The 15421-nt window shown below is 43.3% G+C and overlaps 1 protein-coding gene across 5 annotated transcripts in view; it reads right to left on the bottom strand.

The window, feature by feature from the left end:
- LOC121582215 (poly [ADP-ribose] polymerase tankyrase-1) overlaps positions 1–15421 on the bottom strand; it is a 114722-nt gene that overhangs the window by 51626 nt on the left and 47675 nt on the right. For all 5 annotated transcript variants that reach the window (XM_041897874.2, XM_041897875.2, XM_041897876.2 and 2 more), the window contains 2 exons: positions 15036–15072; positions 5221–5296 (listed from right to left, as the gene is read on the bottom strand). In XM_041897874.2, coding sequence (XP_041753808.1) covers positions 5221–5296; positions 15036–15072 — 113 coding nt within the window. The remainder of the gene's footprint in view (positions 1–5220; positions 5297–15035; positions 15073–15421) is intronic.

Here is a 15421-nt window from a genome sequence, read left to right as displayed (position 1 = left end):
TCGCACCAAAGTATGTTCATCTCTAGGAGACAGAACGCATCTCCTTCCTGAGCGGTATGACGGCTGCGTGGTCCCATGGTGTTTATACTTGTGTACTATTGTTTGTACAGATGAACGTGGTACCTTCAGGCGTTTGGAATTGCTCTCAAGGATGAACCAGAGTTGTGGAGGTCTACAATTGTTTTTCTGAGGTCTTGGCTGATTTCTTTGGATTTTCCCATAATGTCAAGCAAAGAGGCACTGAGTTTGAAGGTAGGCCTTGAAATACATCCACAGGTACACCTACAATTGACTCAAATGATGTCAATTAGCCTATCAGAAGCTTCTAAAGCCATGACATCATTTTCTGGAATTTTCCAAGCTATTTAAAGGCACAGTCAACTTAGTGTATGTAAACTTCTGGCCCACTGGAATTGTGATACAGTGAATTATAAGTGAAATAATCTGTCTGTAAACAATTGTTGGAAAAATGACTTGTGTCATGCAGAAAGTAGATGTCCTAACCGACTTGCCAAAACTATAGTTTGTTAACAAGAAATTTGTGGAGTGGTTGAAGAACAAGTTTTAATGACTCCAACCTAAGTGTATGTAAACTTCCGACTTCAACTGTATATTAAGCTAACTGAATGAGTTCAGGAAGCAAGTGTGATGAACTATTTACTTGATATATTTATTTAGCAGAGCATCGAAGGAGAGATTAGCTGGGCATGGAATGACGCTAGACAGGGGAGAGCACTGAGGACTGACTGACTGTCTCTTTAGTGGAGTTAAAGTAACACCTGAGTGGTAGAATCTCTATGGAATCACCTGTGCCACAAGGTCATTTCTTAACTAACACATGAATGGCACACATTTCTGAATAAAATGCACACAACAAAACATCAGCAAGCTTAGCATATTTTCAAGTTCGCTCTTCTCTCTCAAGGCGAGCCTTAGAACTTTAATTTCATTCCAGTTGAGTCGCTCATTTCTTTATTAGCTTTGACAACAGAAATTACAAGTGGAATGGGTTATGAGGACAGAGAATCCTCAAAACAGAATATCATTAGTATGGTAATCAGAATCCACACTACTACAATATTTGCATCTTGCATGGAGAGATCACGCACATGGCTCTATCTCTGGCTCACACACTCAGTTCTCCCTCTTTCTTAGGAAGAAATCAGGGCAATTTTGTGTTAACATTAAGTTAAGTGGAGTCCAGGTAATTACAAACAGTGAGTCGCCATGTACTAACCACGTTAGGATAGCTGAGAAGCTCACTTTTAGAGGATAGAGTGGGATGGGGACTAGAACACACCTGACATACTGTGGATGTAGCCTAAACACCTACAAAAGCCCCCTTGGAAATATCTAAGAGCCGCATGAACTGCACCGTGTAGGCTAAATGCGGACCTCTCACTTTCCCATAATCTGCTCTATAACTCCTTGGTTTCACTCCTAAAAGACCTGCGACTCACTGAACAGTCAATTAAAGGGCTATATAGTAGCAGGGAAACAGAACAGTGGCCTTAGAAGAGGCCAAGTAAGCCTTTTCTATCTGAAAAACTCATAAAACACAATTATAGTCCAGCACAAAGGCCCAACCGAACACAAAACAATTACGCACATTTTCTTGAAATCAATGGCGGACATTATTTGAGCTGAAGCGAGAGAAAATACACTGACTTCAGAATGAAATGTTGCCTATTGGCCTCCCGAGTGGCGCAGCGGTCTAAGGTACTGCATCGCAATGTTGTGGCGTCACTACAACCTGGGATTCGACCGTGACCGGGAGTCCCATATGGTGACACACAGTTGGCCCAGCTTCGTCAGGGTTAGGGGAGGGTTTGGCCGGGGGCGCTTTACTTGGCTCATCGCGCTCTAGCGACTCCTTGTGGCAGGCCGGGCGCCTGCAGGCTGACATCGGTCGTCAGTTGAATAGTGTTTCCTCCGACACATTGGTGCAGCTGGCTTCTGGGTTAAGCGAGCAGGTGTTAAGAAGCACGTCTTGGCGGGTCATGTTTCGGAGGACGCATGACTCGACCTTCGCCTCTCCCGAGCCGTTGGGGAGTTGCAGCGATGAGACAAGATCGTAATCACGAAATTGGGAAGAAAAAGGGGGTAAAAAAACAATGTTACCTATTCACATCTCATATGTTGCCTGACTACAATATTTTAAACTTGATACATTAATAAATACGTGCTGTATTAATTTTGGCATGGTTACCTGCCTACAATACCCACTGTAGTGTGCGTAGGTCACAAGCCCATAGTAAGTCAATAGAGCTAACTGGCTAGCTACTACTGTTAGCTAGCCAGATAGCCACAAAGAATTGTTAGCTAGCTACCCACATAGAATTGATATCTACCTTGGATAACATTGGTTTTAGGTAATTTTTGCCTGTTAGCTGGTTAGCTACATTATTACGATTCACATATAGCTAGTTTATAGTTATAAGTAAACAATTTACTTTGTGTATATCTTGTTTAATCTCTATTGCCATTGTCCTGGCTAGAAGAAGGAAGGTTCAGTGAATGGGTAAGTTCATAGTTACATAGCTACATTTGCACACACTGTATATATATGTATTTCTGTTGTATTTTTGACTTTGTTTTGTTTTACCCCATATGTAACTCTGTGTTGTTGTTTTTATCGCACTGCTTTGCTTTATCTTGGCCAGGTCGCAGTTGTAAATGAGAACTTGTTCTCAACTGGTTTACCTGGTTAAATAAAGGTGAAATAAAATAAAAAAATAAAATAAAATAAAAATAGTAAGTCAATAGGGCTAACTGGCAAGCTAGCTAGACACAAAGAATTGTTAGCTAGCTACCCACAAAGAATTGACATCTACTGTAACATTAGTTTTAGGTCATTTTTGCCTGTTTAACTAGATAGCTGGCTAGCTAGAGTACAACAATTCACATAATTATCTAGCTGATAATTATGAAATAAAATGTTTGCTTTGTGTATATCTTGTTTCGTCTATATTGTTGCCATTGTCCTGGCTAGAAGAAGGTTCAGTGAGTGGGAAGATGCAGCGTGAGGTAATACAGTAGGGGGAGTGCGAGTGCTTCTCAAATGTGACGATTTATGTGTTCTCCACACCCTTGTCCTCACAAGAACGTACTCAAGAGAACGTCCTTGGAGAATGCACTTGGAGCATGAGAGTGTGGAGCACGGTAGTATGCATATTGAGAAACACCAACAGAGTCCGAGGACTCAACAACACAAAGCAATGTAACTAGTAGGAGCAACCCTCTCATCTGCCTTAGAACAACATCTCTGTACCAACATGCTGTGCTGCCAGGGCCACAGCAACTCATTAGCACAGAGAGACTAACTGCACTGCACATTAGTGAAGACTGTAAAGGAGAAGATATTCTCTCTGTTCATAAACACTGAGGTCTGGGGAGCAACCAACTGGCTGGCTGGCAGACAGGAACACTGCACCTTGCAGAGTGGTATTAGAGGGCAGTGACTCGGGCAAACAAAACCAGCCATAAACATCCACACTGCCACACCGTCTAGAACAGCATTGCTCACATAAAAGAAGGCAGAGAATTGGCCAGCGCGGTGGAGGGAGGGATGATGCCAGTTTAATTCAAACAAAAAAGGGGGAATAAAGAAAAGGGACAATCTTTAGGAAAGCTTCATTATAATTTTTATATGCATCATTGTGTCAATGACTATTATTATCGCTGTCATCATACCCTCACGGAAATCTATTAATCAATCAGGAGTCATTGAACGCTAACGACTCACACAATAGCCATAACTACAACCTACAGTACTCTGCTGTGGTGTAGAAATAAAAATAATTTCAATGCGGAATCCCACACAGATCCCCAAATCACTCTACTGGAATTATTCTAAACTATAAAACGGGTTATTTGGATCTTGGATGCTGATTGGTTGATAAGAGTTAATAACAAAAATCATGGGTAATGCCTGTTAACGGTTCCATTTGAATGATCAATGCGCATCCACTGTCCGACAGCCTAGCCAGGTAACTTATCAACTTAATCTCCCCTGGAAAAAATAATCTAGGCAATATTTCCCCATGCTACTAGCCTAGCATTTGGTTTGCAGCAGTTGGGGTTTGTCTAAACCTTGCTGTCTGCTTCTCCAACATGTGCAACCCTGTTGCAGCTATTTTTCAGATGCTATGCATATGAACTTGACGAGACTGACAGATTCTCTGAGCCAGGCAAATTCATTTATCAGGATATAATGGATATATCCAAAGAAATGGCAATAGAAACAAAGGTAAAACAAATGAAAATGCACACAGATTCCTGTCATTTCAGCTGCTTGATGTGATTGTGTGATAGCTTAAGCTGGGTAGGCTAGCAAAGGAGAAAGAGCTAGTCTAATAGCAACCTTTTTTGCTTAGAACAGGGGTGTCAAAATCATTCCATGGAGGGCCTAGTGTCTGCAGGTTTTTGGTTTTTCCTTTCAATTAAGCACGAGACAACCAGGTGTGGGGAGTTCCTTACTAATTAGTGACCTTAATTCATAAATCAAGGACAAGGGAGGACTGAAAACCGCAGACACTCGGCCTCCGTGGAATGAGTTTGACACCAGTGGCTTAGAACGTCCATGCCAATAGAATGGATGACAAGCCCATTTGTAGCCCCCTATGCTGTAGCTAAGTATCCATCGTCACCAGAATGTCGTGTCAATACTGTACTAACAATGTGTTGCTTATAATCAACATCTACTATAGAAACTGCGGAGTGTGGTCAAAATCTGCCATTACACAACTCATTTAGTAGGAAATTTGCGGAGGTGCTATCCTCAACTCTGGCCCAACCATGCATTATGATTACCTTGCAGCAGACAGAGGGTACCACAAATCCTCTCATTTCCAATATGAAAGGTCTGTGAGAAGTGATGCCGTGGATCAGGTTAAGCCTCTTCTCTGGACTGACTGGGATCCTGCAGCTTTCCCTGAGATCAGACCTCTATTATCACTGACACCTGGAACCTGGCTAACCTGGCTATGACATTAAGAGGGTCACTTATAACCCTCCTTACTCTGTTCCACTCACAATTACTACCTCCGCTAGTAAAGAATGGCTCAATGCCTCTATATTTAAAGTGTGCCTGAACTGATTGGTCCATTTCACTATGACTTAATGATTTGAGTTGGAATATCACAGTTTGAGCAGGGATTGCATGAGTAACAGTGTGTGTGTGTGCACAAACATGTGCGTGCTGGCAGAGCGAGCCCTTACCTTGCGGCCATCGCTTGCATGGCAGTTGACGTTTAACGGAGTGAGCAGGGCCATGAGCTTCTCTTCATTTCCACTCCTGCAGCGGAAGAAAACAACAGAAAATAGAGATAGAAAAATCTAAAATATACCTTCATTAGATATACCCCAAAGAGTGAGCGAGAACGAGAGATAGTAATAGAAGGGGGGAATGGAGGAGTATCATTACCTAAAAAAGGAGAATAACAAAAAGGCTAGGAGAGTGGAAAGCTTGCCCAGGGAGTTGTCCAAAATGGACAGAACAGAGACCTAAACTAAAGAGCATTATTTATGTCTGCAGTCAAAACCAGGCCAGTCTTTAGATCTCTGAACACACTGGTCAAGATAGTTAGATAACAGAAAACAACAAGAGTGAAAAACACTGATGCAGTGTAAATTCTTTCCTTATCCCAACAGAGATGTCATCTTTGCCAAAGGCTATGCATGGCTGTAGAGAGATTCAGAGAGAAGGCTTCCAGATATCAGAGTCAGCATCTCCACTCTACCTGCTGTGGAGGTTTTTCCTGGGTTCTTCTGCTATACCATCCCAAAACACAGCAGGACATTACACACACTAACAGCCGGTCCTGAAGTCTGGTCCTGAAATCTGGTCCAGGGTGATGGTCCAGTGTGGTCAGGAGACATATGGAGCCTCAGCATCTCCTTCCAGGGTCACTGAAGCCAAGGGCCATCCTCTCCGCTCCACTCTCAGTTCTCAGTGTGACTGTATGGCACTTCCATGGATCCACAGTAAGAGCCAGGAGGGTAAAAGACAGGCCTGAATATGGATGGACAAAATAGAAAACTCCAGTAAGACCCTACTACTGTGCTGTGTCAGGGTAATCCTCCTCATCCTCCTCTATCCTTGTGTCTCTTCACCCTTTGGCTGTTACCAGAAGCCCTGCTGCCTGCTCTGTTCTGGATCAGGGCGGTCGTGCCAGTCAGTCTTAATGTTGGCACGCTCTGAGAGTTTATTTATTAGGGATGTCCTCTGCCTCCTGTGGTTGGTGCCCCGTGCCCAGACACGGTGACGGGAGTCCCAGCCAGGATGCACTACCATGGCAGCGGAGCCGGCCAGTCACTGCATTACCCAGATGACGACAACGCTTAAGGCCGTCAGAGAAAGGAAGAAAGGGATCTTTCTTCTCTTCCCCCCTCTTTCTCCTATCTCGTTCCCCTGTATCAAGCTTTGCCAATGTCCCTTCAGCGACGATGCATTCATAGGTCGGTGGCTTTGCTTTCTTCTGTTCCGCTCTTCTCTTCTCTCCCCTCCTCCTCCTTCCGCCGGCAGAGAACGCTAACTGGGCTTGAGTGAAAACAAGAGATTCTTAATTTAGATGCACAACAACATCCCAAGGTTTAGCAGAGAGTGGAGGCCACAGGATTAAAGCCAGTGTTTGTGTCAGTTTCATCTTCCTAATTACCAGGGTGCTAAGATGGAGCCCATACAGAGTAAACCTCCTGTCATTAGTCAATCAGCTTTATGAGGCTCCTCCCCTCCATGATACAGACATCTCAGAAGAGCCTTATTCCTTACCGCAGAATAACCAATACCAGGCCTCATCTTTATTAGAAGTGCTGAAAGCAAAACCCTGGATGAATGGAGCTCCATACAGTACATATGTTTGTTATGGACAGAGTGAGTGGTACATTACATTATCCTCCATGGCAAACCCTCTGATCATGGTTTCAACCGACCAACTGCGCTCCCAGATAATGAAGACTGAGTCTTTATAGTTCTCATCTCTGCCTGCCTTCATTCCCACAGAGCGTATTCTGATTCAGTCATCAAAGACTGATTTCATGTATTCTAGTAGGGTTTGGTGCCCAAGGGTCAACAGAGGCAGCCACTTCAGTATAATGAGCTGAATGTGACAGACATGCCTTGCACTGCAAGACATGCTTGGTGGTTCAAAGCACAACTAACAGCCTTTGCTATGCTGGGGTGGCCATTGTGGGGAGGAAACTGTCTGTGTGGGGCGATCCCAATAGCCATTGTGGGGCAACCTATATGTCCTTCATTTGTAGGAACATGAGAGATAAATCCCCTCATACTTGTAGCGGACATGACAGGAGTTCCCAGTGGGCATAGGGAGTTGGTGTTCAGGCAGAAGGAGCGTCCAGAGCTGGGCGGACAGAGGGCGGGAGCACAGAGCAGGAAACCAGGGAATATCTCAACTGTTCAGATGACAGGAGGAAGATTCAGTCCTGCTCCTCTTCCTCTCTCTGGGGGCTTCACTCCTTCCCAGGGTGCACCTCTCCAGGGATGGCCATGTGAACCCGCTGGCCAATCAGAACTATCCATCCACCACGAGAGAAGATAAACCCCTACTCTGAATCACAGCTGCCTCAGGGCCAGAAGGTCTATCTAGCCCTCTGTTGTTAACCCTATAGCAGGCATCATCAACTGGATTCAGCCGCAGGTTGATTTTTTGTTGTTGAGCGGATGGTCGGGGGGCCGGAACATAATAACAAATAATTTGTAGATGGCAAATTGACCGCAAGAAGCACAAACAGATATAATGTTTGACTAAAACACAACAATTTCAAACCTTGCTTACATTTTTATATGATCATGTGTCTCTCTCTATTATGCGTGGGAATACTTGGGAACAGATTTCTTAAATTAAAATCACTTGGAGCTGATTTCCTGGTGTTTTTACAGACTTTTATGTCCAACAATGAAAAGACCCCCCCCCCAAAAAGTTTGTTTTTTTGCTCATAAATTTGGGGGAACAAATAAAACCACCCACCGGTCAAATTCGGCCCGCGGGCAGCCAGTTGGGGAACCCGGCCCTATAGGGTCGTTCCATATGATTTCAATCACTTTCTGACTGCACCCCTTTTAATTTGAACGAAACTTCCATACGTTTGCCCATGGTAGAAGTGGTCAGAAAAAGGGACTTTTTGGACCTGAATAACAAAACTTCCAGGAGATAGAGGTGCTCAAAGTTGACCTATTTTGCATACCCCACCATGAAACATGTCTTCATCACTGAAAAAGATAAAGAGTTGAGTTTCATATAATTTGAAAACGTACAAAACGGGTTGTCAAATTATATTTTTTAAACTGTCATTTTTTAACCAAATACCTAAAAACGCCCGAACTCCGATTTTCCTCATTTTTACATACAGTGCATTCGGAAAGTATTCAGACCCCTTGACATTTTGTTATGTTACAGATATTCTAAAATTGATTACATTGTTTTTTCCCCCTCATCAATCTACACACAATGCCCCATAACGACAAAGCAAAAACAGGTTTTTAGAAATTTCTTGCAACTTTATTAAAAACAAAAAACAGAAATAACACATTTACATAAGTATTCAGACCCTTTACTCAGTACTTTGTTGAAGCACCTTTGGCAGCGATTACAGCCTCGAGTCTTCTTGGGTATGACGCTACAAGCTTGGCACACCTGTATTTGGGGAGTTTCTCCTATTCTTCTCTGCAGATCCTCTCAAGCTCTGTCAGGTTGGATGGGGAGTGTCGCTGAACAGCTATTTTTAGGTCTCTTCAGAGATGTTCGATCGGGTTCAAGTCTGGGCTCTGGCTGGGCAACTCAAGGACATTCAGAGACTTGTCCCGACGGCACTCCTGCGTTGTCTTGGCTGTGTGCTTAGGGTCGTTGTCTTGTTGGAAGGTAAACCTTCGCCCCAGTCTGAGGTCCTGAGGGCTCTGTAGCAGGTTTTCATCAAGGATCACTCTGTACTTTGCTCTGTTAAATCTTTCCCTCGATCCTGACTAGTCTCCCAGTCCCTGCCGCTGAAAAACATCCCCACAGCATGATGCTGCCACCACCATGCTTCACCGTAGGGATGGTGCCAAGTTTCCTCCAGACGTGACGCTTGGCATTCAGGCAAAAATAGTTCAATCTTGGTTTCATCAGACCAGAGAATCTTGATTCTCATGGTCTGAGAGTCTTTAGATGCCTTTTGGCAAACTCCAAACGGGCTGTCATGTGCCTTTTACTGAGGAGTTGCTTCCGTCTGGCCACTCTATCATAAAGGCCTGATTGGTGGAGTGCTGCAGAGATGGTTGTCCTTCTGGAAGGTTCTCCCATGTCCACAGATTAACTCTAGAGCTCTGTCAGTGACCATCGGGTTCTTGGTCAACTCCCTGACCAAGGCCCTTCTCTCCCGATTGCTCAGTTTGGCAGAGCGGCCAGCTCTAGGAAGAGTCTTGGTGGTTCCAAACGTCTTCCATTTAAGAATGATGGAGGCCACTGTGTTCTTGGGGACCTTCAATGCTGCAGACATTTTTTGGTACCATTCCCCAGATCTGTGCCTCGACACAATCCTGTCTCTGAGCTCTATGGACAATTCATTCGACCTCCTGGCTTGCTTTTTGCTCTGATATGCACTGTCAACTGTGGGACCTTACATAGACAGGTGTGTGCCTTTCCAAATCATGTCCAATCAATTGAATTTACCATAGGTGGACTCCAATCAAGTTGTAGAAACATCAAGGATGATCAATGGAAACAGGATGCACCTGAGCTAAATTTTTAGTCTCATAGCGAAGGGTCTGAATACTTATGTAAATAAGGTATTTGGTTTTTGCTTTGTCATTATGGGGTATTGTGTGTAGATTGTACAATATTTGCACATTACTCTTCTTAAAATTCTTCAAGTTCTGTCAAGTTGGTTGTTGATTATTGCTAGACAGCCATTTTCAAGTCTTGCCATAGAATCTCAAGCCGATTTAAGTCAAAACAGTAACTAGGCCACTCAGGAATATTCGATGTTGTCTTGGTAAGCAACTGCAGTGTATATTTGGCCTTGTGTTTTATGTTATTGTCCTGCTTAAGGGTGAATTTGTCTCCCAGTGTGTTGGAAAGCAAACTGAACTAGGTTTTCCAAACAGAATGAGTTTTTCCCCAAAAAAGGGCTTCATTACAGACAAAAATACTCCTCAGTTTCATCAGCTGTCCGGATGGCTGGTCTCAGACGACCCCGCGGGTGAAGAAGCTGGATGTGGAGGTCCTGGGCTGGTGTGGTTAGAAGTGGTCTGCGGTTGTGAGGCCGGTTGGACGTACTGCCAAATTCTCTAAAACGATGTTGGAGGCAGCTTATGGTAGAGAAATTAACATTCAAATCTCTGGCAACAGCTCTGGTGGACATTCCTGCAGTCAGCATGCCAATTGCACGCTCCCTCAACTTGAGACATCTGTGGCATTGTGTTGTGTGACAAAACTGCACATTTTAGAGTGGCCTTTTATTGTCCACAGCACAACGTGCACCTGTGTAATGATCATGCTGTTTAATCAGCTTCTTGATATGCCACACCTGTCACTATTATTGCACACCGCGTGAGTCCATGTAACTTATGTGACTTGTTAAGCACATTACTACTTGCGATTAACAAAGGGGTTGAAAAAGTATGCACTCATTAACTGTAAGTCGCTCTGGATAAAAGCGTCTGCAAAATGACTAAAATGTAATGTAATGTAGATTGAGGAAAACAATTAATTTAATCAATTTTAGAATAAGGCTGTAACGTAACAAAATGTGGAAAAACTCAAGGTGTCTGAATACTTTCCGAATGCACCGTTGTAGCTTAGACCCTATATTACATCATTGTGAGGAATTTGTGTTGTACCCCTCATCGGTTGAGACAGCATATTCTTGAATACAGGGTGGGTCATTTCAATCATAATTCATAGAATGGACCTATCTCTTCAGACCACTGCAATTTAGCTGGTACACCATTGCAATTGAAATTGAATTGAAATTTTAACTTCCAATACTACCAGAAAGATGGCCGCCGGTTCACCTACCATCGAATGTGAACTTGAATGGGAATGTCTATTCTGTTACAGTGGGGAGAAAAAGTATTTAGTCAGCCACCAATTGTGCAAGTTCTCCCACTTAAAAAGATGAGAGAGGCCTGTAATTTTCATCATAGGTACACGTCAACTATGACAGACAAATCGAGGAAAAAAAATCCAGAAAATCACATTGTAGGATTTTTTATGAATTTATTTGCAAATTATGGTGGAAAATAAGTATTTGGTCACCTACAAACAAGCAAGATTTCTGGCTCTCACAGACCTGTAACTTCTTCTTTAAGAGGCTCCTCTGTCCTCCACTCGTTACCTGTATTAATGCCACCTGTTTGAACTTGTTATCAGTATAAAAGCACCTGTTCACAACCTCAAACAGTCACACTCCAAACTCCACTATGGCCAAGACCAAAGAGCTGTCAAAGGACACCAGAAACAAAATTGTAGACCTGCACCAGGCTGGGAAGACTGAATCTGCAATAGGTAAGCAGCTTGGTTTGAAGAAATCAACTGTGGGAGCAATTATTAGGAAATGGAAGACATACAAGACCACTGATCATCTCCCTCGATCTGGGGCTCCACGCAACATCTCACCCCGTGGGGTCAAAATGATCACAAGAACGGTGAGCAAAAATCCCAGAACCACACGGGGGGGCCTAGTGAATGACCTGCAGAGAGCTGGGACCAAAGTAACAAAGCCTACCATCAGTAACACACTACGCCGCCAGGGACTCAAATCCTGCAGTGCGAGACGTGTCCCCCTTCTTAAGCCAGTACATGTCCAGGCCCGTCTGAAGTTTGCTAGAGTGCATTTGGATGATCCAAAAGAGGATTGGGAGAATGTCATATGGTCAGATGAAACCAAAATATAACTTTTTGGTAAAAACTCAACTCGTCGTGTTTGGAGGACAAAGAATGCTGAGTTGCATCCAAAGAACACCATACCTACTGTGAAGCATGGGGGTGGAAACATCATGCTTTGGGGCTGTTTTTCTGCAAAGGGACCAGGACGACTGATCCGTGTAAAGGAAAGAATGAATGGGGCCATGTATCGTGAGATTTTGAGTGAAAACCTCCTTCCATCAGCAAGGGCATTGAAGATGAAACGTGGCTGGGTCTTTCAGCATGACAATGATCCCAAACACACCGCCCGGGCAACGAAGGAGTGGCTTCGTAAAGAAGCATTTCAAGGTCCTGGAGTGGCCTAGCCAGTCTCCAGATCTCAACCCCCATAGAAAATCTTTGGAGGGAGTTGAAAGTCTGTGTTGCCCAGCGACAGCCCCAAAACATCACTGCTCTAGAGGAGATCTGCATGGAGGAATGGGCCAAAATACCAGCAACAGTGTGTGAAAACCTTGTGAAGACTTACAGAAAACGTTTGACCTGTGTCATTGCCAACAAAGGGTATATAACAAAGTATTGAGAAACTTTTGTTATTGACCAAATACTTATTTTCCACCATAATTTGCAAATAAATTAATTAAAAATCCTACAAAGTGATTTTCTGGATTTTTTTCCCTCATTTTGTCTGTCATAGTTGACGTGTACCTATGATGAAAATTACAGGCCTCTCTCATCTTTTTAAGTGGGAGAACATGCACAATTGGTCTATCTATATTTAAAAAAAATACACAGTGTACAAAACATTAGGACCAGGTCTTTCCATGACCAGGTGAAAGCAATGATCCCTTATTGATGTCACATAAATCCACTTCAATCCGTGTAGATGAAAGGGAGGAGACAGGTTAATCCTTAAAAGTCTAAGGCTAACATATATAACTGTTTTAAGATGGTCGTACCAAGGACCCCTTTAGGTATCAAAAAATATATAAAAACAATTTGATTAAACATTGAATTTGGCCTTACTGCTATTGACCCACAGAAACGCATTGAATAACAGACTCATACATGGAAAAACTGTCAAAAAATAAGTCAAAAGAAGTTTGAAAATGTCTGTCCTATATCTGAGAGATTTAAGAAAGATCAGGGGAAATAAAATCTCCCATATAAAGAAATACATAAAAATGGCACTAAACTACTTCCACATATACTTGAACCGGGCTACCTTCAGACTAGTCTTGTGAGGCTTGTGGACATCCTAGAGCAAAACAATTGACATGTATGTGAGTCTCACTTTTCCATAGAGGGGTCATATTAGTGTGTAGCCCAAACTGTTCGGACGCTGCTACAGACATTTTTGATTTTTTTATTATTATTATTTATTTATTTATTTCACCTTTATTTAACCAGGTAAACCAGTTGAGAACAAGTTCTCATTTACAACTGCGACCTGGCCAAGATAAAGCAAAGCAGTGCGATAAAAACAACAACACAGAGTTACATATGGGGTAAAACAAAACAAAGTAAAAAATACAACAGAAAAACTTTTTCGTGAGAAGACCGATTTTCGGGATGTCCCATGGTCTGACAAATACCTCTGTAGCTCGGACACCTTCCACCGCAGTTGCGGAAGGCCGCCATTGGCAGATAGGTGCAGAGAAACTGTTTTGTTTCACAGGGTTAGCCATAGTAGTTTTAGGGTTAAGTGATTTCCTATGGAGGATTGACAGTTTAATTTAAAACAATGGATATTCCCACTTAATTATTTGATGTGTGGACCTGCAACCATCTTTGTGGTACCATTTGAAAGTTGAAATTAAAAAAAGTATCCAAATGTTAGTACATTTATCAGCCAAAACATGACACCCACCCTGTATTCAAGAGCATTCTGTGTCGTCTCAACACTGGAGGCCTCAACACTAGCACCTCTGATGATGTAAAGTACGTTCTAAGCTACAACATATGAACATTATTTTTATTTTATTAGATAATTTACATTAAAGAAAAAACAAAAACACTACATTTTATTTAAAAAAACATTTTTTCAAGAAATAAAATAGTTTGACAACCCTGTTTGTAAGCTTTGAAATTATATCAACCTAGACCATTTCTCTTTTTCCAGTGACGAAGACATGGATGCCTCATGGTAGTGTATGCAAAATGGCTCAACTTTGAGGGCCTCTATCGCTTGAATGTTTTTGGATTCAGGTCCAGAAAGTCACTTTCTGACCACTTTACCATGGGCAAACATGTGTGGAAGGTTTTGCAGTTGGAAAGTGATTCAAATCAAATGGAACGACCTTATATAATCCCCTCTGGTTCCACTCTGGGTCTCTGGTCGGTGCGCTAGCAGTTTACCAAGGAACTCAGTCCGGACTCCGGTCAGTGTGTCTGAACATAGTATGTTCGGTGTCGACTGAATGAGACATCACTGTCCTGCCACCCACACCAAGCAGAAGTGACAACAACTAACCCTCCACATAGACAGGGGCTTTTCTCAATTGGATTAGCGCAACTCCTGCGTCCTCTCTCCTCCGTCCTCTCTCTTCTTTTGAAAAAGGTCAAAGGTAATTGAGGAGAGGGAACTTGCACGAAAATGCTCTTGAATTAAATGAGAAGCTCTTTCTCCATTTGTGCGTCATCAGGCAAATGACGTTTACAGGGGTGGATCCCAAAATAAATGTGTAAAGCGATACAAATAATTTAAGTTAGTTGTGCAAGACATTTTATAGGTAAAAGGATACGTAGCATTTTGTTTTAAATGTGTGCATGCTATTCTCCTCCGACAATACAACAGCTGATTCAAAGGTGGTGTGGCAGACATCAAAACTCTTCCGCGGTAGGAAACACTTGTGCTTCCTCGCCAAAAGGAGGCTATCAAGTTCTATTCTCGACCACTTAACGGTTTCCGGGCACGGAAGTGAAAGGACGGAGGAGAGAGAGGACAGAGGACGGACTTTTGCCCAAACAAGAAAAGGCCACACAGTCCACGTGCGTATCCCTTCACAATAACAACCCTCGCCGTGCACCAGCACACCCAAACCACATGCACAGCCCTTTCACAACACCTGTCTGCTAATGCTGGAGGGGAAGAGGGTAGAAGAAAGAAAGGAGAGAGAGAGAATAAAAGGATGAGAGGGATGGAGGGAGGATTTGAGGGGAGCTTGTACTCACCTAGCCGCCTCCAGGAGTTCGTCCTTCTTGTATTCACCTAAATGGTTGCAGAAAATCATAGTGTCAGAGACGGGCAAGGAGAGAGACGCACAGCAGCAGCACAGAGCCAGAGTCACAGCCGAGAGAGAGGCAGCTACAGCACAGAGAGACAGGGAGAAACACACACAGACACTGTGTGGGAGAAAAACACACACACACACTCACTCACTCAATCACACACACCACACAAACACACACAGTGCAGCAGAGCACCCACACATCAGACAGAGAGCCTGCCTCAATGCCTGCCTATTTCTCTCTCCTTACGGCTCTCTCTCGCTCTCCCTCTGTTTCCTCTCTCGTAATCTCCCCTCCCTCACTCATCTATCTCTCCCTCCCTCTCTCTC

The sequence above is a fragment of the Coregonus clupeaformis genome, unplaced genomic scaffold (assembly GCF_020615455.1).
Source record: "Coregonus clupeaformis isolate EN_2021a unplaced genomic scaffold, ASM2061545v1 scaf0506, whole genome shotgun sequence".
Classification (NCBI taxonomy): domain Eukaryota; kingdom Metazoa; phylum Chordata; class Actinopteri; order Salmoniformes; family Salmonidae; genus Coregonus; species Coregonus clupeaformis.
This window is presented reverse-complemented; position numbering and strand designations above follow the sequence as displayed.